Source organism: Hyalella azteca, unplaced genomic scaffold (genome assembly GCF_000764305.2).
Source record: "Hyalella azteca isolate HAZT.00-mixed unplaced genomic scaffold, Hazt_2.0.2 contig7948, whole genome shotgun sequence".
Classification (NCBI taxonomy): Eukaryota; Metazoa; Arthropoda; class Malacostraca; order Amphipoda; family Hyalellidae; genus Hyalella; species Hyalella azteca.
The window spans coordinates 312,270-340,007 of NW_025938055.1; the positions used below are offsets into that span (position 1 = coordinate 312,270).

Consider the following 27,738-nt stretch of genomic DNA (forward strand, 5'->3'; position numbering starts at 1 on the left):
AACACACAAACTCCATCATAAATAACTTTCAATTGATCTCTTAAATCCCTCAATTATTAATTACATTAATTAATGACAATAATTAATTACAAAACAACCATAACATTTTACACGGGTACACTCGTTTTCCTACTAACACAAAACATGTTTGCCCGGTCGTGTGTGAGGCCAAGAATTTAGAGGATGCGTGAGGGCTTAAGCCAACAAGGCAAGCCTCTCCAGGCCATCAGGGATATTGCACGGCGACCCTCGCAGTGCCACGCTACCCTCAGACGATAGCTTTATTTTCGGGGCTGACCTCCAAATGTAGTTCCCCTCGTTAACTTTCTGTGTTGTCGTTGGCATGCAGCCCACGAGAACATTTATTAGAGATTGCGTCATTGTTGAAGTTAAATAATGTAAATTATGACTGATTAGATAAGATGGTGAGTATGATTGTTATATTTTACTTAATTAGTGATGTTCGTGAATGTAAAGTTTTGGAATTTGGCGTCTGAGTTATTCTGTATTTGTTGATGTTTTGAGCATTCATATATGATGAGAAATCTAATGATATTTCAGAGCCAGTAGCAGCAAATAGAAGGCCTGTAGCGTAGGCGTGAAATGTTATAGTGTAAATATCAGCTTGCCCTGAAACATCGAGCATATTATTAGCAAGAAAACAGTCATTTACTTAATAATATTGAAACGATGAGCAAGCAGAGGTTTCTCACTAATAGTTGCCATCATTCGTGATTGTGGTGAAAAATTCTTGAAAACTCTTATGGAGCAATGAACAGTCATTCCAACGTAAATTAAAACTAGTGAAATAGTTTTAATTTCCATAGTCTGAATGAGCTTCGGTAGCTCCATTCGCGTTTCTTTCTGTTGGATGTTATGTGAAGTGTGGGATATTCTGTGCATGACAGCATGAAGTGTCCAGAAGCAGAAAATCTGCTCAATGGACCTCCTGGTAGCAGCAACGTTGATTTTTCACTTAACGTCGACATAAGAAGAATTGGATACAAAACATGCAACGCGCTCTCATCAAACAATAAAGCTGTAAAAAACCTAACCTCATCTCGTAGCTCAAGGCCACGACAGCCACAGATTCCGAACTCCAATGGTTCAGGAACATTTATTATGTTATCGAAAAAAGATTTTCAAAATATTTCTTACCCACCTTACGTGTGCTTGAAAAATTATCAACAAACTGCGCTATGCGACATCCGAAAAAAATGCCTCGCGCAGAATAGTCGACAAAACCGTCGTTTTGTTCTTAAAGAAATTCATACCGAATTCAGAAACGAGTGCCAAGATGGAGTAAAGATTTGTTTGCGTCCTGCGTTTGAACAAAGCGACCGTTACGATTCGGTTGAAAAGAGACCTTTGGCTGTTTTGAGATCCGAAAAAAGACGGCAAATGAAGAGCTCAGCGTGGAAACAACAGAACAATTGGACGGCGCCGTTAAGTCGGCTTCTTTCAATGTTCTTTCTGCTGACTGGGGCGGTATCAGTAGAACAAATCAGCAGGACGCTTACTTCAGAGAACCATTTCTTGGAGACTGAACGTGAGTATTTTTATGCTTGACCTAAGGTGGTGGATGTTATTTTATGAAAATTTTACTTTGTTTTCACATTTTGTAATGTTTTAATGAGATTTTAAGAGGCGGGTGATTATTAATACATTATCGGGACAACATTTTTTTACCATTTCTACTTTTTTACATCAATTTGATTTCGGGTGGTTTGTCTGGACCGCGTTTAATCGATTAGTATTTAGTTGATCTAATAGATTTGCAATATGTATGGCTTGTTTGAGTATCGTAAAAATGTACTCAATGAATCCTTATGTAATTTTTATGTGTGCAAAGCATTGCATGTATTTGATGATATCTCTTTTGAATATTTTTTTCAGTGGTCAGGGTGATTTTAATATGAACGTAAACGAAGGCATTATTTCCCGGCAAAAGTGTTAGTTGTCCCAAATAATTGAGTACTCTATGGAACTTATGAGTGCGGAGTTACTTAAATACGAAATTATTTGACAAAGGAAATACCCCGTGAGTTTGCACAATTTGGGATGACTGCAAGGTATTGAAACTAGCATCATTTTGAAAAACGTGACTATCATTTTTCCTAAAAATTACCGTAAATGAAACACATTGGGCAGTCTCATAAGCAGGCATAAAAGTTTCAGTGTTCAAGCATTTGATACCCTTTGTAATTTCGCAATTGCCAGAGCTCTGCAAGTTCCCAAAATGTGGGAACTATTGCTTCTGTCTAAAATTTAGAGCAGTCAGTCCTGCTATAAAATTTACGGCTGTTAGTTAAATTGTAAAATTTAGAGCTGGCAATTCTACTATGAAATTTACGGCTGTCAGTTAAATTGCAATATTTAGCTGTCAGTCCTACCACAAAATTTATGGCTGTCAGTTAAATTGTAGAATTTAGCTATCAGTCCTATTTTAAAATTTACGGCTGTCAGTCATTTCATAAAATTTTTGACTTTCAGTTAAATTGTAAAATTTAGAGCAATCAGTTCTACTGTAGTTTCTCGGTTGCCAGTTATTTTGCCAATAAATGAATGGCTTTCGTTTAATTATGTGAATTTTTCATTGCAACCGTAGCCTTTTCTTTGGGGCATGAGACGAAGAATATAAGTATAGCGAAATTGACGGATTCTGAGATACAAATGAAAAGGATATAATCTATGGCAATTGTTCATTTAATTATATGTAATGCAATGGTAGAGAGTGAAGAAATTTTAGCAGTAGTAAAATACTCGTCAACAGAGAAGTACTCGTAATTTTTTAAAATTATGTTTCATAAATTCCGGCATTGCATGAGCATCGGTGATCACAATTCATAAAAAATAGCCGCGGCTTCCTTATTCCTCAGCCGTAACTAATGTAGACTGATTAAAAAAGTTCATAAAAACCAGTTTAAAGGTCAGCAATCTTTCGATAATCCACACCCGTATAACCATTAAAGCAACCGCAAGAATAATGAAACAATCGTGGAACAATACAGTATGACTCTAGCAATCATGAAGAATAAAATAAGTTAAATAAAAATTATTCTGCACAAATTTGTTTTGAACATAGCGCTTGTGATCATAAATAAACAAGACGCTTTAAATCAAGCTCTATTGATAAACTGAATACGTGGCGCATAAATATGTACAATCATTTCAAACTAAATTGTTTTCCTACAATGTCATTTAATTGCAATCAACAGAAACGCAGACGAGGTTTGCAACCAACTTTTCAAGGCTTGATGAGTTTAACCTGAAGGATTTTTTTAGTTTAAGATAAATAGCACAAAAACAACATTATAGCGGAGGTAAATTTTCTGAAGGTTACAAAATCATAACTTCATAATTTAGTTATTGTATTTTGTAAAGCAAGATCGAAGGGCGGGCACATGGTTTCCTATATTCTGCTGGATGATACTCATGAATCAGGGTAGAAATATCGTTGAATATTATAGTGCTTGATAAATTACTACTGGTAAAAATGCTACAAGTAATATCACCCTTCTAAAAGCCCTAACCATTATAATAATACTACTGATAATGATAATATTACTGGTAATAATCCTACTGTTATAATGTATCCTGGAATATTGGCTTGACAAATAAAACATTGTATGCCTGGTGCCTCGTGACGGGAAAGCTATCGATGCAAATGAATGGCTTGACGTACGTCTCACTCGCCACGAGGCCACATTCTGATGATAATATTTCTGGTAATATAATCTTGCTGTTATAATGAATATCCAGGAAAATTGGCTTGACAAATAAAACATTGTACACCTGGAGCCTCGAGGCGGTAAAGCCATCAATGCAAATAAAGGCTTGCCGTAGTACTGATGATAACATTAATGGTAATATAATCTTGCTGTTATAATGATTACTTGGAATATTGGCTTGACAAATAAAACATTGTACGCCTGGTGCCTCGTGGCGGTAAAGCCATCGATGCAAATGAACGGCTTGACGTACCCCGCACTCGCCATGCGGGCGCAGCTGCCCTAACACTGCGCGCCTGTCCATTGATCTCCACCGTTAATAATTCAACTAATCGATTTATAAAATACGATAGGAACTTGGAACTTGGGGCTATTTTATTGCGGGTAAAATATAAAAATATGCTTACTATTGATATGAAACTAATAGATTGAATTATTATTATTTAAGCATTAGATTGAATTTAAATTTTGCCTGAAAATTTGCTAATATAAATTCAGTTCACACTACCTTTCTATTTAAATGATTACGATAAAAAATGCAGAAGGAGTAAGATTTTTTTATTTTCGAGGAAAAGCTATTAAAATTCGTAGGTTCCTCCAACACAAACAATTGATAAAAATTAAGAATCAAACGTTCAGAGAATTTTAATTTAATAGTTATCAAATAAATGAACGTAATTTTATCTTAATTAGACTTAACTTTCTATGAAATTGATTGATATTGATATTTTAAAGAAATGATTGATATTTAAAGTAGTCTCTGAGGATTTGCTCACACATTTCCTACGATGTAGAAAATCTTACTTCACTCCAAATTTTATGCATCAGATTTGAAAATTTTTGAAATATTCAATGGAATTTGTCATTATTAGTAGTTATTTATTTAGCCGTATTTGATAGGGATTATGAACATTCACAGCTCAAAAATTCTGGCTAGATAAAATGTATTGTAGATTCAGTCGATAACAAATCTCTAATCAGACAATATTAGGCCGGTCATGCAGTTTGAAAAAAAATTATATAGCAGGTGCAGCGCACACAGGATAAGTAATGCTGGTTTAATCTTAACTTCATCTACAATATATAAAAATTGCCTCGGTTCTATTTGGAAATAAAATTCATACATAGCCCAATTTGCGATCATTTGCCACATATTTTTGAGTCTGTTTAAATGCCGCTCATGGAGGCAGACTAATTCTTAAATATCACTGTCCCAAGGAGGCTTATACAGGGTCCTTAAAAAAAACTCCCTGATTTTAATAAGTTTTTGCAAAAATCATACAACACATACAGAAAAATTATTTTTATTTGTGAATAGCTTATTTAATGCCATTTTACATCACATAGTACACTTTACTTGGTTTTGAAAATTATGTTCGACAAATGATGTCCCCCATTGTTAAGACATTCACGAAGTCTTTCACAGAAGTTGCCCATAGTGGCCGATATGAGAGTGTTCCTGATGCGAAAACGATTAGACTGTGGGTGTCCAACTTTAGACAAACAGGGTCAGCACTAAAAGGCAGGAAGTGGCAGCCACGTACAAGTAAAGTGTACTATGTGATGTAAAATGGCATTAAATAAGCTATTCACAAATAAAAATAATTTTTCTGTATGTGTTGTATGATTTTTGCAAAAGCTTATTGAAATCAGGGAGTTTTTTTAAGGACCCTGTATATCCAGGAAATTGGATCGGAATAACGTCCCAAATCAGCGGACAGAACACGAACTAAAATTAATGTTTCTGTTATAATTTGATTATGGGGTTGTTTGGGACAATGATCTGCATTTCGCAGAGAATTAAATGAAATTAAGGCATCGTTTTATCAAAAGTTTAACTTCCATGGCACGTGTTTGACTTTTATGGCCAGAAGTTTTGGCAAATAATCAAGTCGTACTTGCATGAGCTTCACAATATATAGATAAATCACAAATATTGATCGATTTATGAAAAATATAAATGTATCTCGGATATAAATATTCGATCGAATATAAATATTTTGTCTACAAAGTTTCTGTGATCAGTGTAAAAAACTTTAGTCACAGTATTTCGTACAGGAAAATAACAATTCATGAACAGGAGGCTCAAATAAATAAAACTTCTCTAACAATATTAAAAAATGAACCTCGTGCGAATATTTCACCCATGCCAACAAATAGGCAAACTACAGAACTCGTTATTAGGGTAGTTATAAAATGATATAAGAATAATAATGAAAAAATATAAATGTATAAATTAAAATTAGTTAGATTGAACTGCACCCTTACCGAAATTTTAAATCAATAACGGATAAACGTTCTATCATTAATGATAGGTTATATTAGTTTACTTTGTGTGAAATGCAAAGCACGGAAGGGAGGGAATGCGTTGTAGTGGACTGCAGCGCCTGTCATGCACAGCAGCAATTTGACCGAAAAAGCGATCCTCTTTGGCCGCTTAATCTTTCTCGTTATAAAAAGATTTTTCGGTAACATCTGTTCAGATTTTGAGATGAAGTTCCTCGATTATAATAGTGTGTAACTTGATCTGGTTATGAGCGTGTCTCCGGTGGAGACTTCATTTAAATCAATGAATTCTCTGGCCATTACAAATTGGGGTATTTTAGGTTAACTAACCGGTTATTGTTGCTACATTTTGAGCCCAGAACTTGAATGTTCAGCTAAGCCGTGTCATCCATTAATTTTTTTAGGTTAACTAACCGGTGATTGTTGCAAAATTTCGAGCCCAAAACTTGAATGTTCAGCTAAGCTGTGTCGTTGAACACGTCTAAGCCGCTGACCCTAAGCAAATACCGCCCCAGCGATGGTGTTCAGGAGCGACTGAATCTCGCATCGTAAGGCGGATCTGCATCAGCATTTCAGCGCGTCTACGTCGGACGGCAAAGGAATTCAATTAACAGTCGTAAAATTAATTGAGTGCAATTTAGTTCTCCTCTTGCTCAGAGGAATGCAACAGCAAGTTGCATCTCATTCAGTTATGTCAAGGATGTCAGAATTAAATTTGCTTGAATGAAATTGCATTCACGGATAATTTATTTCATTAAACATCTTAAATCGAGGATTAATTTATTAGAAAAAAGAATTCCTGCTCGCGCTCTATAGTTTAACTTAAATCATTTATAAATGCAATCGGTAAAAATTCGCATATTAATAATTGCAACCGAATACTAGGTTCATTAATGAATAAAGACGTTCAACGTTCATTAGGAAAACGAACCGAAATAAAGTTCCATATCGTATTACATTAAACTCGGTCTGAATAATGGCTGTGGTCATTAGGAAGGATAAGCCTTGAAGGATCAAGCCTAGGAGACGCCAATTATGCGATGGAGTGTTTATTATTTATTATTTCAATTATTTCAATTATTTCATCGCAATTATGCATTGCAACAAATCGAGTTATTGATTGAAATGCTTCAGCGGTATCCATATCATTCAGAGTATGATTATTCCAGATTTTATTGAAAAAATTTATTAGCATGAAGCCTATTTTCGGGAGTCACGCGATAGATGTGACTGTAAATCTGGCTTTGTAATGTAAATGAGAATGAAAATTAGTCGCGCGATAGATGTGACTGTAAATCAGGCTTTGGAATGTAAATGAGAATGAAAATTAGTCGCGCGATAAACGTGACTGTAAATCAGGCTTTGGAATGTAAATGAGAAAGAAAATTAGTCGCGCGATTGATGTGACTGTAAATCAGGCTTTGGAATGTAAATGAGAAAGAAAATTAGTCGCGCGATTGATGTGACTGTAAATTAGGCTTTGGAATGTAAATGAGAAAGAAAATTAGTCGCGCGATTGATGTGACTGTAAATTAGGCTTTGGAATGTAAATGATAAAGAAAATTAGTCACGCGACAGATGTGACTGTAAATCAGGCTTTGGAATGTAAATGAGAAAGAAAATTAGTCGCGCGATAAACGGGACAATAAATCATGCTTTTGAATGTTAGTGATCAGATAAATTTCAATCCAAAATTTTTTTCCAAATTTCACTTCCCGCTCCACCGTTTGCAGCAATGCAGTATCATATTTGCCAAACAAGCAACAAATGATATTAGAAACTATTTTTACATGAACCCTGAAAATTGTTAATTTTTACATGCTCTTGCAAACTCACCTCATATATTCTTAAATAAAGATATTTAATTAAAATGCAATCATTTCTAATTTTAACTAAATAGAAGCTGTTTCATATCTGTTCTCTCAGCACCTATTCTCAGCATGTACTGAATATAATATTAAGGTTCTTCATTTTGTGTTCTCGTAGCACCTACTGTCAACATGTTCGCTATGAAACTTTTAGGCTGTTCCATGTGTTATCGCAGCACAAAATCTCAAAGTGTTCTGTATAAAACTTAGAAGCTGTTCCATGTGTTCTCAGAGCACCAACACTCAAAGTGTTCGGTAACGAACATTAAGGCTGTTCCTTGTGTCCCACAGTGCCGGTCTTGAACGTGTTCGGTAACGAACATTAAGGCTGTTCCTTGTGTCCCACAGTGCCGGTCTTGAACGTGTTCGGTAAGGAACATTAAGGCTGTTCCTTGTGTTCCCACAGTGCCTGTATTGAACGTGTTCGGTAAGGAACATTAAGGCTGTTCCTTGTGTCCCACAGTGCCTGTCTTGAACGTGTTCGGGATTGAGGGCGGAGAGGCCAAAATCCCCTGCGATCTGACGCCTCCCCGGCCACACGACACCCCAAACCTCATCCTCATCTCGAGAGGTGCAACTCCACTCTACAGGTCTGTTAACTTTATACTTCCTAATAAATATATTATATATACTTCCTATTAAGATATTTTCTTATAATATATAATATATTATATATGATATATTTTAATAATATATTTTTGTATAATATATTGTACTGCCTAATAACATTTATTCGTATTTAATTTAGCTGATATCACTATAGTGTTTATCAATAGACACGCCTAGCCTCATTCTCATAAAGTGGGGAGCTAATCTATTGTACAAGTCTGTGCAAGTTCAGTCTTTTACTTATTGATAAATATATTGCACCAATTTGATTTAGTTAGCAACATGGTGATTTTTACCCATCTATGATTTTACAATGTAATTTTCAGTTAATGTTAACTATTTATAACAAATTGTGAATTGAATGAATGCTATAATTAATTGACTAAAGACGACCGAACAGGTAATTCGAAGATTTACGAATAAATAAATCACGAGGTTGTGGCTATAAATATAACAGGATAAAAATTGCTGAGAAGCAATCTCATGTCTTCCTGCCTGATGGCCTAGCACTTTAAAACCACTTTTCAAATATTTTATTACCAACGCAACCATAAATATTCGCAAAGTACCGATAAATATCATCGCTTTGAAGACAAATGATGGATTCACGCCACCCCACAGTCATGACGTCACCAACTACATTCAATAATCGACCAAATGTGATTTCTGCGTCTCAAAGCATGCAATCTGCTCCTACATGCAGGCTGGTCCTTGATTACATATGTCAGCTTTATGAAAAACCATGACATATTTTAAGTGTACTGAAAATAACAGTTCATTGCCATGCACAGAACAAGTAAATGTTGTAATCCTTACCTTTACAAGAAAAAAATGTTCAAGTAGTGATTTATTAATCTGGTGTCCCCACAATATGACTAGATTTTAAGGACGAGAGCCATTTTCTTTGATTAAATTCAATTATATGCGAGTTCTTCAATCGCAGATACATATGCTTCTTGTAACGCAATGTTCTGCAAGCAATTTTTCTTAGCTCCCTACATTAGCATTTTTAGCAGCAATTTCTATGATGATGTATCGCGCGAGGTCTGATCTATATTCAGTGCTGGAGCTCGAGAGACGAATCACCAATCAAATATTACCATAAGAACAAAGAAGTTAATAACATGCGTGGGATTCGCAATAAATTTAGTATCGAATATCGATCATCAAAAGCTAGTTGAATGAACACGCTCAGTTGGGACATTTTCATACCTATTAATATGTTGAATGTGAAATTTTTCTTACACGAGCATCATTTAAAAAATTTATTCATAAATTACTTTCAATTTTACAGGGAAAATATGTCAATATAACTGCAAAGTTGACATAATAGAACGATTTTTCAGTCATACCCCGAATTTACAAACGAGACCTCGTAATGTGTGACGGCTAGCATAGCATTGCAAAACTAATGTGGCATAATATGTCAGACCAGCCAGACTTACCAGCGAAATGTTTTATAGCAAGAGTTTTAAAAGCAACGACGGAGAAACTCTGATGGAATCATCAGAAACTGATTATTGATATCAGATAAATCGATGAGGTTGGTTCCTAAGACGGATGTTTGGCCATTTTAGTGAACGGCAGAAAACTTTGTCATTTTTTAGGCCTCAACAAATTACCAGAGAAATGACAATTATGTCGCCATGATGACATTTTCAATATCATGTGGTAAAAATGTTCTTCAATTACGCTCAGCGTATATACTTAAATCAACACAATTCCAGTGGATGCACTTTCATACATAGATTAAAGGAAGACAGAATTAAATCGCAAATAAACCTTCTCGAAATTTATTCATGCCTAACAAGATTTTCATTTTATATTTATATGAGGTCTGAGTGTAATTTGTGCGGAAAATATTTTGCGGCAGCAGGTTTTTTATTGTAATTTTAGTGTGAAGGAAAGAGGGAACAATGTAAGATATTTTATATACTATATTAATATCATATGACATAGCGTAATAATGATAAAATCTGTTTTTTCTTGTACAAAACTCATTTAAACAAGACACCATCTTCAAGATATACTGTTATTTAATTTTCTCGACAAGATAAATTATAATATTTTTCTGCCCGAAGAGTACATTTTATAATCGGCCCACAAATTATTGTAATTTTACGCGTGGCATAAATGTTTCATGGCATAGTCATGCCTTTTCCAAAATTACCTAAATCGTAAGGATGGCTTAGCTGTTTGATGGCATAGCTGTTAGATGGCATGGCCGTCAGGAGTGTCTCGTGACGTCAGGAGTGTCTCATGACGTCTGGTGTGTCTCGTGACGTCAGGTGTGTCTCGTGACGTCAGGAGTGTCTCGTGACGTCAGGTGTGTCTCGTGACGTCAGGTGTGTCTCGTGACGTCAATGTGTTTCATGACGTCAGGAGTGTCTCGTGACGTCAGGAGTGTCTCGTGACGTCAGGTGTGTCTCGTGACGTCAGGTGTGTCTCGTGACGTCAGGTATGTCTCGTGACGTCAGTGCATCGCTCGCTATAATATTAAGCGCGCGTGTGGTCGATGAACCTGACGTGTGTACAGAGAATCATTATTAAATTTGCACGTTGGAAATGATTAGCAAAACCGATGCCTATGATTACTTAGCAGAAATTTAATGTACGTGAGCGACATTTCATTATATCGTCATTTTATTTATCGTCATTATGTTATAAACATTGTTCATAACCAAAGTTATGAACAAAGGTTAATTGATCCACCAATAATTTAGATAATTCATCCCAGAAGCTTGCTTCTACCTGAAGCGATCAGTGTCATTAGAGGTAATTCGTGTCTAATTTTTATTATTAATATGTCTAAGTAATTGATGCAGGCAATTCTGAATAAATTCATGGCTTTTTGGAGGCGCTTTATCGAATGATATTCGTTTCAAGTAGAACCACTAATAAAATGAATTGGTGCATTATTGGCGAATATGCTTGAAATTTTTTTAGATCAATCAACGGTTCCGGTAAGTTTATAATTCAAGAAAGAGAATCAAGAATGCTTAAATAATTTCCTAAGCATATGTTCTCCTATTATTATAAAAACTTAATTACAAATTTTGTTATCTAAATCTTATTTTCCCCAAAAAATATTCGTTAATCTTCACAATAGTAATAAGTCACTTTTAATATAAAACGAATTTTTACTTTTTTTTTGAGCATTAATTCTTGCTGTAAAAAAATTTTTTTACCTATTTTGGGAAGGAAGCAGGATTACGGCAGAGAAATTAACGTAAACCTCCTTTTCAACAATTGCATGAATGAGAAGCTAAATGAAACCGATAAAGCATGTAAACCCAGCCGTTATTTAGCGGCTTAACAAATTCACCCAATTAAATGCGCACGGACCCTAAGTGCGGAATGTGATGTTTGTCAACTGACCACCAACTTCCAGCGGTGAATGACCTGAGATGTATCTCTTGTGTTATAAATGTATAATATATTACATTTTTTTATTTATACATTTATAAATATATAATATTGAACAATTTAATATTATTATCATACATATATGTATAATATGTATATTAAATATAACACATATATAGTATATCAATATGTGTGCGTGTGAACTTATACAAAAAAAATGAGAAACGATTTCATAAAATTTTTTAATCGTGAGTTATGTGGAAGTTCTATATACCATGTAAAATATAAGTTTGAAAGGGAATCTTTCCAATCATCATATATATATGTTATGTTATTATTATTTTTGAAAAGAATAGAAATGACGGAATTCGGAATAACGGGCCTTAAATTATAGGGATAATCGATCGCTGGCGAACTTGATAGCGTGTTACTTTATCAGTAGAATCCCGTCGTCACCGCAAAATATCCGAGATTACCTTAACTCTCGATTTTCTCGTATCTAATTTGCAGTGTGGATGCCCGAGGCGGAGCAGCATCGTCGTCCATTCACTGGGTCAACAGAGAGGTGCTAGGCGACAGAGTTCAGTTTCTACTGCCCACCAATTTTCCGTTATTAGGTCATTCGTTAAGCCAGTATCCCGTTAAGTACAATTCTAAAATCCCTATTTTCCCAGCAAGTAGCCCTGTGTATAATTCTAATTTCTCAAATTATCAAAGTGTTCCTCTTAGTTCCGAATATTCTTACCAAAATTCATTGCAACGTTTTTCGACTGGAGACGACAGCGTAGAACGAGATTTGTACAATATTCGACTTCAGAGAGGCAAGGCTGCCAAAGTGGCAAGACATGCCGAGCACAATAGTAAATACAACACAAATTCTCTAGCCAAAAATAATGTCGCACTGAAAGAATACGATCAGTGGCCACAAACTGTGCGTAGTTTTCAAGATTTACAATCAACAAATATGGAGTATAGTCAGAAGGAAAACAAAAGTAATATCAAAATGAGGTCGTTAGCATTTTTGCAAAATCCTAAAAATCGCACAGGATTTGAAGAACGCCTCACTTCCACTGTCTCTTTTCATTCAAATAAGTGGCAGGAAGCTGATCATGTGTCAGACGCGTCTAGCAAATCAAGTTACGTCAAGGAAAGCTCCCTGCAAAATCAACTACTGGCTCTCTCCAGAGAGGATCTTCTACCGGAAAAAACTCCAGAGAAAATAAAATCCGATCCATCAAAGAAGAATTATTCAACACGAAGCAAAGACGTTTTGGATGAAAAATTCCAGTCCTCTCACTCCACTGCATCCAAGGATGAATCGCTTTCACCACTTTTTGATCATTCGAACTCGACTTTAGAAATTCCCGAAGTCTATCGAGAAGTCGTCGTTCCGGAGAGCAATATTCACTGGAGCCATTCTCACTTGAAACTCAATTACTGGAGAGATATCCTCGATGACACGGGCTTTAAATCTCGGTTGAACGGCAGAACAATCCGCAGCAGTCAGGCTGCGAGAGATGCGGAGGATCCATCGGAAAAGCCACCTGATACCGCCTACGGGATCCTCGTGATCCGCCAGCTGCTCCGTACAGACGGAGGGAAATTTCACTGCCGAGTGGACTTCAGACAGGCGCCCACGATGTTGTCTCAGGCCAAGCTGACAGTTATTGGTGAGTCTCGGTAAATTTTTTGAAATGAGTTTAACATTTTCTTATAAGTTGAAAAAATCGGTAAATTTTTTTAAATTGAGCATTTTCTTTTCAATTGAAATAAATAAAAAAAAGCTGAGTCATTGGTGAGTCTCGGTAATTTTTTTGAAATGATTTGAGAATTTTCTTATAAATTGAAATAAATGTGAAAAACAGAGTCCTTGGAGAGTCTCGGTAAATTTTTTGAAATTACATGAGCATTTTCTTATAAATTGAAATAAATAAAAAAAAACTGAGTCATTGGTGAGTCTCGGTAATTTTTTTTGAAATGATTTGAGCATTTTCTTATAAATTGAAGTAAGTCTAAAAAAAAACTGAGTCATTGGTGAGTCTCAGTAGTTTTTTTGAAATGATTTGAGCATTTTCTTATAAATTGAAATAAATCTGAAAAACAGAGTCATTGGTGAGTCTCGGTTAATTTTTAAATAATCTGAGAATTTTCCTGAAAATTGAAATAAAGTGAGACCCTGAAAAAAAACTGACAGTCATTGGTAAGTCTCACAGAAACTGGAAATAATATGAGATTTTTTTTTTCAAGTTGAAACAAATTAAAGCAAAATTTATTCTAAATTGTAATTAATTACTTCAATTGCCGAGTAACGACTCGGCAATTGAATTAATTTCATAGTGTCATTAAAATTGTGAATTATTTTTAAGCTATATTTCATTTCGATTGATGAGTCGAGCGAAATTTGACTATACTTTTAGATATAAGTGAAAAATTCTCAGAACTTCATATGAATCCAAGCGCATAAAATTTTTTTAGTTTTGAGCGTCGGAAAAATTTTGCAATTGAAGTAACATTATTTTAATGCAGAAAACATTGGAGGGAAACCTGCAAGGAACAAATTTTAATATGAGTCATAAATCATAAACTTTTTCACATGTTGAATGCACAAACAGCGTTCTAACAATTCATTGAATTGGAAAAAATCGATATATCAATGCGGAAAATATGCTATGAATGCTACAGTACACGGAAAATTCATTTCCGCGCAATCAACAAAAACTGGTTGAAAACAAACTCGAGGCTCTGGGTTTTTACTCATCCCACGATTCACCACAGAGGGTTCCTAACAAGTTTAGAACTGTTGCAAACTCCATAAGAGAATGACATGAGTTTTGTGTTGCAGTGCCGCCGTCGAGCCTGGACATCCGCGGCGTGAACGGCCTGCGCGTCACCGGACGAGTTGGACCGTACGCCGTCGGTGACGTCCTGAACTTGTGGTGCAGCGCCGCGGGGGGTGAGCACAAATTGAATTTGTTTTTCCTAGTCGAAAAAAATTTGTTACGAGAAATTAGGTTTGTTAAATGGAAATTATTTCGGTTTCCGAATTTACTCCGAAGAAAAGTTTATGATTATTAAAAAATCATTAACTAACTAAAAAATGGCAATAATAATGTACAAAAATTCAGTTGCTGTTGTGTAAAGATACAATTTCACTACCTCATACTCTCATTCTCAATACATTGTCTTGCCATTATGAATAATTCAGGAGTGAAAGGCTCGAAAACCTGTTTTAGCCAATAGGTAGAATGTAGAGAGCCTTGAATAATAAAAAAACCTAATATTTGTGCTGTAGGGAACCCCCAGCCCAGCGTTTCTTGGTGGTTTGACGGAGAATTGCTGGACGACCTGAGTGAGGACCAACGAGACGACGTGACCACCAATAACTTGACAGTGACGGGGCTGTCCCGCCACCACCTCGGCAAGTCCTTGACTTGTCGTGCATCCAACACCAACTTAACGAAGCCTCTACAGGCCTCGGTCACCATCGACATGAAACGTGAGAATAATAATTATGATAAATATAATAATAATGATAATAATAATAATAATAATAATAATAATAATAATGATAATAACAATAATAATAATAATATTAATAATAATAATGATAATAACAATAATAATAATAATATATAAAGATGTTATTTCGCCTGCCCGCGTCAGTGCCTCCCGTGAGCGTGCGCATCACGGGCAGCCAGGAGGGGGTGCGGGAGGGCCGCCTCCACAAGCTCACCTGCAGCAGCGAGGGTTCGAACCCCCCGGCCGTGCTCACGTGGTGGGCGCGTACGCAGCAACTTACGCATCTGACGTACCAGGTATGGTGGGTTATCTGACGTACCAGGTATGGTGGGTTACGCATCTGACGTACCAGGTATGGTGGGTTATCTGACGTACCAGGTATGGTGGGTTATCTGACGTACCAGGTATGGTGGGTTANAGACTCTCAGACTCTCAGACTCTCAGACTCTCAGACTCTCAGACTCTCAGACTCTCAGACTCTCAGACTCTCAGACTCTCAGACTCTCAGACTCTCAGACTCTCAGACTCTCAGACTCTCAGACTCTCAGACTCTCAGACTCTCAGACTCTCAGACTCTCAGACTCTCAGACTCTCAGACTCTCAGACTCTCAGACTCTCAGACTCTCAGACTCTCAGACTCTCAGACTCTCAGACTCTCAGACTCTCAGACTCTCAGACTCTCAGACTCTCAGACTCTCAGACTCTCAGACTCTCAGACTCTCAGACTCTCAGACTCTCAGACTCTCAGACTCTCAGACTCTCAGACTCTCAGACTCTCAGACTCTCAGACTCTCAGACTCTCAGACTCTCAGACTCTCAGACTCTCAGACTCTCAGACTCTCAGACTCTCAGACTCTCAGACTCTCAGACTCTCAGACTCTCAGACTCTCAGACTCTCAGACTCTCAGACTCTCAGACTCTCAGACTCTCAGACTCTCAGACTCTCAGACTCTCAGACTCTCAGACTCTCAGACTCTCAGACTCTCAGACTCTCAGACTCTCAGACTCTCAGACTCTCAGACTCTCAGACTCTCAGACTCTCAGACTCTCAGACTCTCAGACTCTCAGACTCTCAGACTCTCAGACTCTCAGACTCTCAGACTCTCAGACTCTCAGACTCTCAGACTCTCAGACTCTCAGACTCTCAGACTCTCAGACTCTCAGACTCTCAGATTCTCAGACTCCTAGTCTCTCAGACACTCAGACTCTCAGACTCTCAGACTCTCAGACTCTCAGACTCAGTAGTCAGTAGACGGCTGTCTGTGGTCTAGCGAGGTGGTCGGTGTTCGCTGGTCCTTCACCATGGCAAGGAAGGCACGTTTTCGGTGTATCAGGTAATGCAAGTTCCAAATTTGCCATTTACGCTGATAAAAAGTCAGGTATTTATTTCTCCTGTTGGGATTTGAATTATGAAAATCAGTTGTGTCGTTTTATGTGGTCTACAAGGGCGTTTTAAAATCAATCCAGAGCAACTGAAACGAGTTTTTAACTTGAAGATATTTTCCTCGCTCACTCCCTTCACACTTCCAAACATTATTCAGCTAGAAAGGATCAGGAATTAATTAACAGGTTTATAGCTTCATCAATTACTGATGTATTTGTTTCACCAGGCACCCCATTTAAATAATTATCCCTGGTTTTACAGGTATTCAAGTTTTAGTCATAAATAATTTTCTTTATATAATTGGCTCCCCATTCAAATTATTATGATATTATTTTATTATTATAATATACTCTTATAATATGATATGTTTTCATCAGTTATTGATGTTGTTGATATCCTGGGCACCTCAGGAGTCCCCGGACAACACCTCGAGCACAAGCATCCTACACCCCCAGCCCTCCTAATATTATTTTATTATTATAATATACTCTTATAATAGGATATGTTTTCATCAGTTATTGATGTTGTTGATATCCTGGGCACCTCAGGAGTCCCCGGACAGCACCTCGAGCACAAGCATCCTACACCTCCAGCCCTCCGCCGCCGACGACGGCCTGCGCGTGTCCTGCCGCGCCACCAACGCCCTGCTAGGACCTGCCTTCGCCCTCGAGGATAGCGTCCGTATTACCGTCCTTTGTGAGTCCTGCGAGGATAGCGTCCGTATTACCGTCCTTTGTGAGTCCTGCGAGGATAGCGTCCGTATTACCGTCCTTTGTGAGTCCTGCGAGGATAGCGTCCGTATTACCGTCCTTTGTGAGTCCTGCGAGGATAGCGTCCGTATTACCGTCCTTTGTGAGTCCTGCGAGGATAGCGTCCGTATTACCGTCCTTTGTGAGTCCTGCGAGGATAGCGTCCGTATTACCGTCCTTTGTGAGTCCTGCGAGGATAGCGTCCGTATTACCGTCCTTTGTGAGTCCTGCGAGGATAGCGTCCGTATTACCGTCCTTTGTGAGTCCTGCGAGGATAGCGTCCGTATTACCGTCCTTTGTGAGTCCTGCGAGGATAGCGTCCGTATTACCGTCCTTTGTGAGTCCTGCGAGGATAGCGTCCGTATTACCGTCCTTTGTGAGTCCTGCGAGGATAGCGTCCGTATTACCGTCCTTTGTGAGTCCTGCGAGGATAGCGTCCGTATTACCGTCCTTTGTGAGTCCTGCGAGGATAGCGTCCGTATTACCGTCCTTTGTGAGTCCTGCGAGGATAGCGTCCGTATTACCGTCCTTTGTGAGTCCTGCGAGGATAGCGTCCGTATTACCGTCCTTTGTGAGTCCTGCGAGGATAGCGTCCGTATTACCGTCCTTTGTGAGTCCTGCGAGGATAGCGTCCGTATTACCGTCCTTTGTGAGTCCTGCGAGGATAGCGTCCGTATTACCGTCCTTTGTGAGTCCNGCGATACATAGACAAGCGATGCATAGACAAGCGATACATAGACAAGCGATACATAGACAAGCGATACATAGACAAGCGATACATAGACAAGCGATGCATAGACAAGCGATACATAGACAAGCGATACATAGACAAGCGATACATAGACAAGCGATACATAGACAAACGATACATAGCACTTTGTCCATGTGCAGCGAAACATGCATATTAGGTAGATAAAGTCATCCATATGGCTATGCTGTATGCTTGCTTTTTAGGTCCTTGCGTGGGTAATCCTGATCAAGTTTGACCATGAATAAATGAGTATCCTTTATACGTGCAAGAAGCGTGTTTCTGTTTAGACAAAAGGATCCTTTGATTCCATTAATTTTTCTAATCCTGGACATAATGAGAGAAACAAAAGGTTCGCTTCTTCTCCTTCGTGAGTTAAAATATTTGTAAATGGATTGAATTCGATATCATTTCATGCAATATCTATGAATGAATTACATAAGAATTCATCTTCATCATGCGTTCAACATTTACGAACAAAATACGTACGACTTCATAGTTTTCATGGCTTTTATATTAATAAACGAAGTTAAAATTTCATTTTTTGTTTGATATTTGCACACTCGGTGCGATGAATCCTAGAAAATGAACTCGCTACTGAAATAAACGTGCAAAATTACTTTATAATGAGTACGGATTTTCTTAGAGTCACTTCTAACAGAAAAGTTTACTTTACTTATTAAAAAATAGAACAAATTTACTTACCCCATTTGATATTTAAAAATTTTCGTGCTCTAATTCCAATATTACAGGACTTCGTAAAAATACTTAGGCACAAATTCAACATGTATTTAAACAGCAACTGCAAAAAAATGTCATTTTCGAATTATTTTTTAATTTGAACTGCAAGCTATTCAGCTATTCAGAGGCAAATACAACAGACTCGCTTGATGTCACTGTTCTATTATGTAATGATACTAATATTTCGCATCTTCATGATACAGGTTTTGCTTAAATTCGTGAAACTACTATGAAAAAAATATTTACGGAGACGGCTTTTCCATAAAATCCTGCTCTTCCATTAGTTTATGACAGCTCTTCCATAAAATATAATAATTCATTCAAAATCAAAGTTAACGCTGGAAAGAGAGTCTTTCAGTGCACCAGTGGATGTCATTAAAATCAATTACCTCGCATAATCCCTTCAAGTACAAATGCATCAGATGTCAAGCTTCGCTAGCGGCAAAAATCATTATCTGTAAATCCGATTAGAGTTTAGAATTAATTTCATAACGAACGTTGCAAAGAGCAAATAAATTCTAAAGGGAGCTAACTAATAGGGTTCGTGTTTGTAATTTTCTTGTCCTTGGCATGTTTTCGTACCATGTTAAATAATAAATATAAATAACTATATTTAATGAATTATAAATAAACCTGGTATAAATTTGGGTTTTGGCATATAACAAGAAAATTTTATATACATTCTATTTGTATAAGAATCTTTTTTGATTTCCATTTTTATCTATTTATAGTGTTTTGAGTCATGAATATTAAATTAGTTTGCAGTTAATAATTCAGTTAAAAATTATAAAGAAATGAATTTATCTCAGAATATTCCATGTGAAAAAATGATATTACAAATGGAAAAAATCCTTCTGATTTAACTTTATTTAACAGGAATTTGATTTTTCATTGTGATAGGTCCAAGTGCTGTGTCACAACATTACAATCATTTTTCAGTATTTAGAACTATCCAAACACGGAGCCTAATAAAACCTTCTTACTCCACGATTTTTATTACGCAGAATCACAAACAAATTTCCAGAAACTGACATGCAAATGAGTTTTTATCTCCTCGTCCTAGATTCCCCACGAGTGTCGTTACGTCTCTCTCCTTTGCTGAACATCTCCAACATCAACGAGAACGATGACGTGTTCCTGGACTGTGATGTGATGGCCAATCCTGCCGTCACTTTACTCAAGTGGCACCATAATGTGAGAGCCTTCTTGTTCGGCGCAGCCTGCTTACTTGGGCTGAAGCTCATCTAACTTCTGATTATTATTATGATATTTACGAAATATTTTAGATTACTTACTCCTAGTGAGTATATCTCTGTATTATATTTACTTACCTGCGCGGGACTGCAGTAAGAACAATTGCTCTTCTGTAGACAGCTCGTTAGGATTTTGCTGCAAGTAGGATTCAGTTAGACTGGGATTTTTTTTTTGTCTGGAAGGAGGGAGCTGAAGAACTGCCGTGTGTAAATGTGTGTGAAACTAGCGGAATCTCCGTGGAAGTGTAACATATGTGGAATTTTCACATTTAATTTATGGCACAAATTATCAAATGAAAGTGGAAATAAATCCATTAATATCCATACGGATCCATAAATTCATTCATTTCCTGCCAAATTATAAAATTTGTTCATACGATAATCAACTTACCAGAAAAATAACTTACAGGCCAAGCAATCAAGCACAAAAAATTCAAACTCTCCCAACTCGAACTGACCGTGCACTGAATACTACAATGTTGAAAATGCTCGTTCAAAAGGCATAAACAAAACCGCGTAAAATGCATTGATAACTTTTGCTGCCTCTATTACCTATCGTTACTTATCTGACATTGTGATTATGATATAACCTAAAGGTTATGATTTAAATTACAGATTAAATTTTATAACCTCACAATTTATAACTCCTCTTTCAACATACGCCAGCGATTTCTTCCTCCAGCTGCAAAGAAATTCTTAACGGATGGCCTTGATTATAATTTCCGCTTCATTTCATTCAAACTTGTTCCTGAATGATTGACGTTCCCATTTAGGACTTGTCTAAATCTGAAAAATTACGAGCAACTCGAAATTATCTCTCTCAAATTGTCCAGAAAGAATATGTACGAAATTTTCCATATAATCGTATCGGACTCAAGAATTTGATGCGATTTACAAATATTCTTGTATTGCTAACCTGCTCAGTTATGGATTTTGTAATTTTGATAATTATTATTGAACGTGTTTCAAGCTTTTAAATTTGAATGCAAGAGGACTCACCACAAAAAAAATCATTTCGTTAGCTAATATCATCGTCAGTAAGATGGATGGATCTCTAATCGAACGATAAGCTTTAATATCGAATATTGAAGTTTAAACTCGTTTTGAAGACTTGTGACATAATCTCGAAGCTGGACATCTTGGATGCGGCTAGAAACTTGATGAAGTTCCTTTCACTTTTTTTAATTTCGAAGAAGAGTTGTGCTTCTCACCTATAACACATAATTTATGGTCAGTTTTAGTCGATCGAATAGACAGTTGAGTAAAACGGGTTCGCTTCATGTAAGAAATACGTAATGCAGTCAAATTATCGTCGCAAACTTTTTATCCTTATGAATATCAGTCACTTGGAAATGAAATTGTCTCGAAAATTGATTGGCATCGGCAATCGTCATATGACGGAGGCAATCACTCACGCTAAGAGATCTTTATAGCATAAACTATAAATATTACTCAACGTCAGCGGATCCAAGATTTCGCGTTTTATTTCTAGAAAAATTTCCCCTGTATGTAAAAATCTACTGGAATCACGAAGACAGAATTTCTAAGAAGTTTTTATTTCCATCGTAGTCACTGTTGTGTGTCAAGGGACACCTCAGTGGCAGCGGAAAATCTTGCTTCACTGCATGTCAGCCCGGACCCTAAAAATGATGCATGGACTAATGAAATGCACGACATTTTTCAGTGCCGTCAAGCTTTACGAGGTAACAAAGAGGAGAACATCGTTGCAGCAGTTCATAATATTTGCATATTTGTCTTTCTTTTCACCGTAGTCACTCCGGTGTGCCGAGGGAACTCTGTGGCTGAGGAAAACCTTGCTTCCCTGGAATTGAGCCCGGACGCTGTCGACGCTCGAGGCCTCATTTCCAGCGCCAAGGATAACACAAACTCCATTAGGAGCGACACTAGCGACTCTAGTGACACCGACGCTATTGATTTGGACGCAAGTGATGGTGACACCGCGGCACCGAAGATCTATGGCACCGGAGTCGGTGTGGCTGTCAACATCACTTGTTCTGTCGACGCTCATCCCAAGCCCCACACGTTCACCTGGTCTCTCAACGCCACCTCGCAGGAGCAGGTCTCTTATCGAATTTGCTTTCCATCATGAAAATAAAAAAGAGGTCCAAAAAATAAAAAAGATTCTCTGGTCTTCAATCGAATTTATATTAGATTACAACTTTAGCCAGACTATATCAGTATTAAAAAAATAGATGCATCTGCCTAAGAAATGCATGAAAATGTTCAGCGCAATCCAGTTTCAAACAGTAAAAAAGTTGAGGACATCGTAGCAGCAATTCATGAATTTTACATCTATGTTTGATAAATCCTGTTCAGTGTTAGACTGGACGCAGCAAAACAATAAGTTGCTCTGCGTGTGGTAGTAATTCTCATTTCCTAGATCACAGAAATTGAACACTCCTCACCCTGAGCCCATTCATTCTTTTCCTCTTGGATCGACCAAGGAAAAAAGCAACGATTCAATTTTTTATTCTTTCCGATTCATGTTCAAAATACATAAAATTAGCACCAACTGTCATCATATTCTCCGACAGCGAATCTTTTCCCTTTTTTCCCCGCAATCACAATCAGCAGGAAACGAATTGGAACCAAGATTTCATTTGTCAGATTTTGAGATTTTATTCATCGAATTTTTAGATTTTATTTATTGAATTTTTAGATTTTTTTATCGGATTTTTAGATTTTATTTATCGGATTTTTAGATTTAATTTATCGTATATTTATATTGACTTAGTATTTTATTATTATTTACCTATTTTATCGCAGTCGCAGCCTGCAGACGACTCACTGCGGCGTCACCACCAGACCAGGGCGCCTAACAGGAGCCGTACGAGCACCGCAAGCTACGGCAGCTCCAGCAACCTGCTCACATACACGCCTCACACCTCGCACGAGTTCGGCACTCTGCTGTGCTGGGCACAGAACGATGTCGGACGGCAAGCTGACCCTTGTGTCTTCCAGGTACCAATTATGTACACTCAGAAAAATAATGCTGGGCACAGAACGATGTTGGACGGCAAGCAGACCCTTGTGTTTTCCAGGAACGAATTATACACGCTCAGAAAAATATATGAGTCATGTTTTTTAAATAGTGACACACTTTCTGCTCGTAGCCCTGTAACGCACTTATGTTAAGTGCAAACTTGGTGGGGTGTTTGCAGACCAAGAGTGCATCTCTGTTTCCGCGCACGCTTATTTCCGGTATCATTTAACGCCAGCGTGACTGATGGTATCATTAAGAGTTAGTATTAGTAAATTTCTGTGTCATCTGTACCAGTAAATTTGAAAAGAATCAATCAATCAAATATATTCAATCTCCATGAAGATATTTGAGTTTCTTCCAGTAAAAGGTGAATTTTTCAAAGAAAACCAATCGAATTATTGCAGCGCCTGCCAAATGTCTGAGTTGCGCTCCGTCTTAAGCAAGTGAGGAGGTTCCCTGGTCACACTCCGATTTTTCGCATCGACCAAAATATTGACAAATTTAATTTAAACTTTCTTCGACGTCCCATTTGACACTTTCCTGCTTCCCACCCGTGATGGCTGCCAAACTCTGCGACATGAGATAAAATAATCCGTTAAAATATACAAAGCTTCGTATTTATATCAAAGAAGTCGCTATAAATCTAAAACGTCGTATTTATAGCGACGAGGTCATTTCTACTAGAATATTTCATGCATTTAATACTGAAAATATACATTTTGATGTTTACATTTCAAGTGTTGCAAAAATCTTCATTTGTTTAACAATAAAGAATGTAAATTCTAAACATATAATTTATTAAATAAAAATGCAACTAACGAATTATAATTAATTTAATATATAAAAATAATTCAAGTAAGATAATATTATATATTTTTAATCAAAATTTTAAGCATATATAATAATAATAATTATTACCATATAGTGTAATTTATATTATAATAAATTATTTATAAGTAATAAATAATTTAATAATACTCATAAATTGATTTTAAGAAATGAAAATAAATAAATATTGTATATTAATTTATATACAGTTTACCAAACGACATTTATCCTCTGATAACCTTCTTATCGAGTTGCCAACGCCAGCAAGTAATATTGTAATACTTACTAAAAAAACGATCAAGAAAATTACTTATAAAATGATTAGTCAGATTTTTAATCAAACTTGCATATAGGAACCTCTTTTGCAGGTCGATAACAATGAAAGAAAAATAATTTTCCCTCGTACAGGTGGTGCCAGCAAGCACCCCTGCCAGCGTACATAACTGCACAATTAACCAACACATAACTGCACAAATAATTTTTCCTCGTACAGGTGGTGCCAGCAAGCACCCCTGCCAGCGTACACAACTGCACAATTAACCAACACATGACTGCACAAATAATATTTTCCTCGTACAGGTGGTGCCAGCAAGCACCCCTGCCAGCGTACATAACTGCACAGTGTCGCCGACCTCTCCCAGTTCCCCCAACACTTTGGTGCTGAGGTGCTTGCCAGGCTGGGACGGAGGGCTCGTCCAATCCTTCACTCTTAAAGTTATGGAAGGGAAAAACTTCTCCGCAAAATCCAGACTAAATGGACTTGGTCGGAACGATGCAGAGGATGGAAATATAGATGAATGGATCCGAGGCGGATCAGTGCGATACATAAAAGATCAGCGCCAAACACCCGCGACCAAGTTGGACAGCTCGTCTCGAGGGGTCGAGGACAGTCGTCTACGGACGCCGCCCGCCGTCCTCACCGGCCAATCTTCTCCTCATTTCACGGTTTCTGGTCTTGCTGCTGGCCAGGAATATGTTCTTCAGGTCAGAACATGTTTTTATAGAAAAATTTCGTTCTGTCAATATGTCCTTTAGGTCAGAACATGTTTTGATGGAAAATTTTCGTTCCGTCAATATGTCCTTCAGGTGAGAACATGTTTTCATAGAAAAGTTTCGGTCCGCCAATATGTCCTTCAGGTGAGAACATGTTTTCATAGAAAATTTTCGTTCCGTAATATTTATGCTCATCTTATACTAAATGAAAACAACTTAATTTCTAATAACTTATACCTGTGCTTCTAAGAAAAACATTTATTTTTTCAGTAATGTGAGAATTTTTATAGCGACGTCAATATTTTAACTATTAGCAACATTAATCATTTCCAATTTTGAGCCATACTTTCTGAAAAAAAGTTATCCATACAGAATTTCTAACAACTGTGAGAATGCGACAAACGATGCCTAATGGGAAAAGAATCCTTGCCTATCTCATTTTCCCTCCTTGTCTAATATTTTTTATTATTTGAGACGTAAATATTTAAATTACAATTTGTTATTTAGTGAAAATTTTTATTTTAAAAGACTATAATTTTCTTTTTTGATGTACCTCGGACAAAACCTTCCACAGCCTTGTAATTCATGTTGCTCAATACTTCCTCAGGCTCACAATACATTTTGTGCAATACTTCCTCTGGCTCGCTATACATTTTGTGCAATACTTCCTCTGGCTTGCTATATATTTAATGCAATACTTCATCTGGTTCCCAATACATTTAGTGCAATACACTTTCTCAGGCTTGCAAAACATTCAGTGCAATACTTTTTTTTCAGCCTAATATTTTGTGTGCGCAGGTATTCGCGAGCAACGCTCGAGGAGATTCGTCGCCGCTGATCGTGAACTATATGACGCCAATCGATGTAGCGGAAGGCCGCCTCAGCTCAGACACAGCTTACGCCAGTGCTGGAAATGGCGGTGGCAGCGCCATGGTTATTCTTGTGGTAGTCTTGGCTATTTTGGTTGTATTTGGTGGTATCGTGACAGCCGCAATCGTCATGCTCTTGCGACGTAAGAAAGAACACATGTTGCGGGCACAAAATGCAGACGAAGATGAAGAAGAAATCGATGATGACCATCGATTTAGAGCAACATCTCTCGCATCAGTTGCTGAGACTCACGCCCCTGAAATTCAACCAGGCCAGACCGAAATGAGGGACCAGTTTGCCAGCGGCAACATCAGTGGCGGCTTTTGTGGCTCTAGCACGCCAACTTTTGAGCCTTCGGCGTCCCTGAACAGCTCCCTTATTCCTACTATATCTAATTCCAGCTCTGTGACCACAGCTCGGTTCAACAGAGGACCTACGCAGAGAGAACGAATTGTGAGGTCTTTACCTCAGGAGCCTCCGGATCCGGACATCTTGCTCTATCGACTGAAATCTTCAGGTGAGCCTTGAATAACTGTTATTTTACAGGCAAATAATGTTGTAACGACATTAATTAAAGGTATATACCGTTTAAATAACATTTATTCCGTGTTTTTCCAACGTCAAGTGCCAAGTGGGCACTAGCTTTACTCTATCTCCTTCTCTTTCTTACGAATCGGTAATTAAACATACAATATACAATCATTCATTTTTATTGGATTAAAACTGCTGGAATAAAGTCAGGAATAAAATATCATAAATAAAGTAGAATTTTTTTATTTATTTTTTTCAGATGTGTGACTGTGGTAAACTTCTAATTGGGTTCACTCGGAAACTTCTACAGGAGAGATCTTCTTCTGTGACTTCCTCGAAACATAAATGAAAAGAAACGAGATTAGTTGAAATGTTAGATAAACTAAATAATTCCGGCCCTATTCAATAGGGTTCCTGCCCTATTCTTGATCGTATTAAAATGATTCAGAAACACTTATTATTGTTGTTTTTATATTTCCACCACTTTAATCACAATACATAATATGCTTCTTATGCGCGAACATTAGTTCAATTCCTTTCATAAACCTTTTTTATTCGAGAAAAATCCAACTCCGCATTTGAATCCGTTCGTTGATCGCCGTTTCCCCTGTGAATAAATGTGATGATTCAAGTCGACGTTCAAATTGTGACGTGAATGAACTAAATGTAAGTTCTTATGTGCCCTAGAGCTTTTAATAGGGTAAGGAATAAATTATGATGTAAGTCAATAGATACTTTTTATTAGCCTTCTACCTTTTATGGTTAAAGCGGATGAGTATGGATGTTAATATCAAATTTGAATATCACACTGTGAGCAAAGGCTGTTGCTTCGCAATTTTTTAGTAGTAATGTTGCCTTGAAAGGTTAACTTAAAATTACACACAAGGTTGTCATCACAGATGTCAGAAGGAAAAATATCCGCCCTTGACATTTTTCACGGAGGAATGGTCAGAATATCAGTGCTTTAATTATTAATGACGTTGAAAGTCGGCTTATGTGGAACTTCTACGAATACGAGATTGCGTGTTGCAAAAAAACTCACAAGCAAAGCAATTATACTCCGGTTCACTGTGGGAATATTTTGATTGGTGCTGAATCTTAACTGCTACAATGAAATTATTGTTGGTTCTTGTGTATTGAATAAAATGACAGTAAGTTGTACTTCAATGACATGAGTTTTGGCGGAACGGATTGTGTTAGTCGTGGAGAGTTAAGCATTCAAGAGCGAGTAAGTACTTTATGTCCAATTATCGATTAC

At 37.2% G+C, this 27,738-nt stretch overlaps 2 protein-coding genes across 3 annotated transcripts; both read left to right on the forward strand.

Annotated features, from left to right (window-relative positions):
• Positions 1-566: 566 nt before the first annotated feature.
• LOC108683407 lies at positions 567-23,487 on the forward strand. Its single transcript, XM_018172719.2, has 11 exons — positions 567-1,549; positions 8,349-8,475; positions 12,371-13,530; positions 14,703-14,813; positions 15,153-15,356; positions 15,524-15,675; positions 17,312-17,459; positions 20,065-20,195; positions 21,939-22,334; positions 23,042-23,236; positions 23,437-23,487. Exons 1-11 carry the CDS (start codon positions 910-912, stop codon positions 23,485-23,487), a joined length of 3,315 nt encoding a protein of 1,104 aa, XP_018028208.1. The 5' UTR covers positions 567-909.
• On the forward strand, positions 22,033-27,208 carry LOC108683411. 2 transcript variants are annotated; one of them, XM_018172723.2, is made up of 5 exons: positions 22,033-22,334; positions 23,042-23,236; positions 24,495-25,070; positions 25,878-26,466; positions 26,740-27,208. In XM_018172723.2, exons 3-5 carry the CDS (start codon positions 24,804-24,806, stop codon positions 26,745-26,747), a joined length of 864 nt encoding a protein of 287 aa, XP_018028212.1. In that variant the 5' UTR covers positions 22,033-22,334; positions 23,042-23,236; positions 24,495-24,803; the 3' UTR covers positions 26,748-27,208. The 2 variants fall into 2 exon arrangements, with proteins under 2 accessions (XP_018028212.1, XP_018028213.1); XM_018172724.2 differs by lacking the exon at positions 23,042-23,236.
• Positions 27,209-27,738: the final 530 nt, after the last annotated feature.

Bases quoted from the DNA above. Each gene is read 5' to 3' on its own strand.
- LOC108683411 (XM_018172723.2), top strand. From the start codon at position 24,804: ATGGAAGGGAAAAACTTCTCCGCAAAATCCAGACTAAATGGACTTGGT. The intron at 25,071-25,877 runs GTCAGAACATGT...TTGTGTGCGCAG, and splicing joins GCCAGGAATATGTTCTTCAG to GTATTCGCGAGCAACGCTCG.
- LOC108683407 (XM_018172719.2), top strand. From the start codon at position 910: ATGAAGTGTCCAGAAGCAGAAAATCTGCTCAATGGACCTCCTGGTAGC. The intron at 14,814-15,152 runs GTGAGCACAAAT...TTTGTGCTGTAG, and splicing joins GTGGTGCAGCGCCGCGGGGG to GGAACCCCCAGCCCAGCGTT. The intron at 22,335-23,041 runs GTCTCTTATCGA...ATTTTATCGCAG, and splicing joins ACGCCACCTCGCAGGAGCAG to TCGCAGCCTGCAGACGACTC.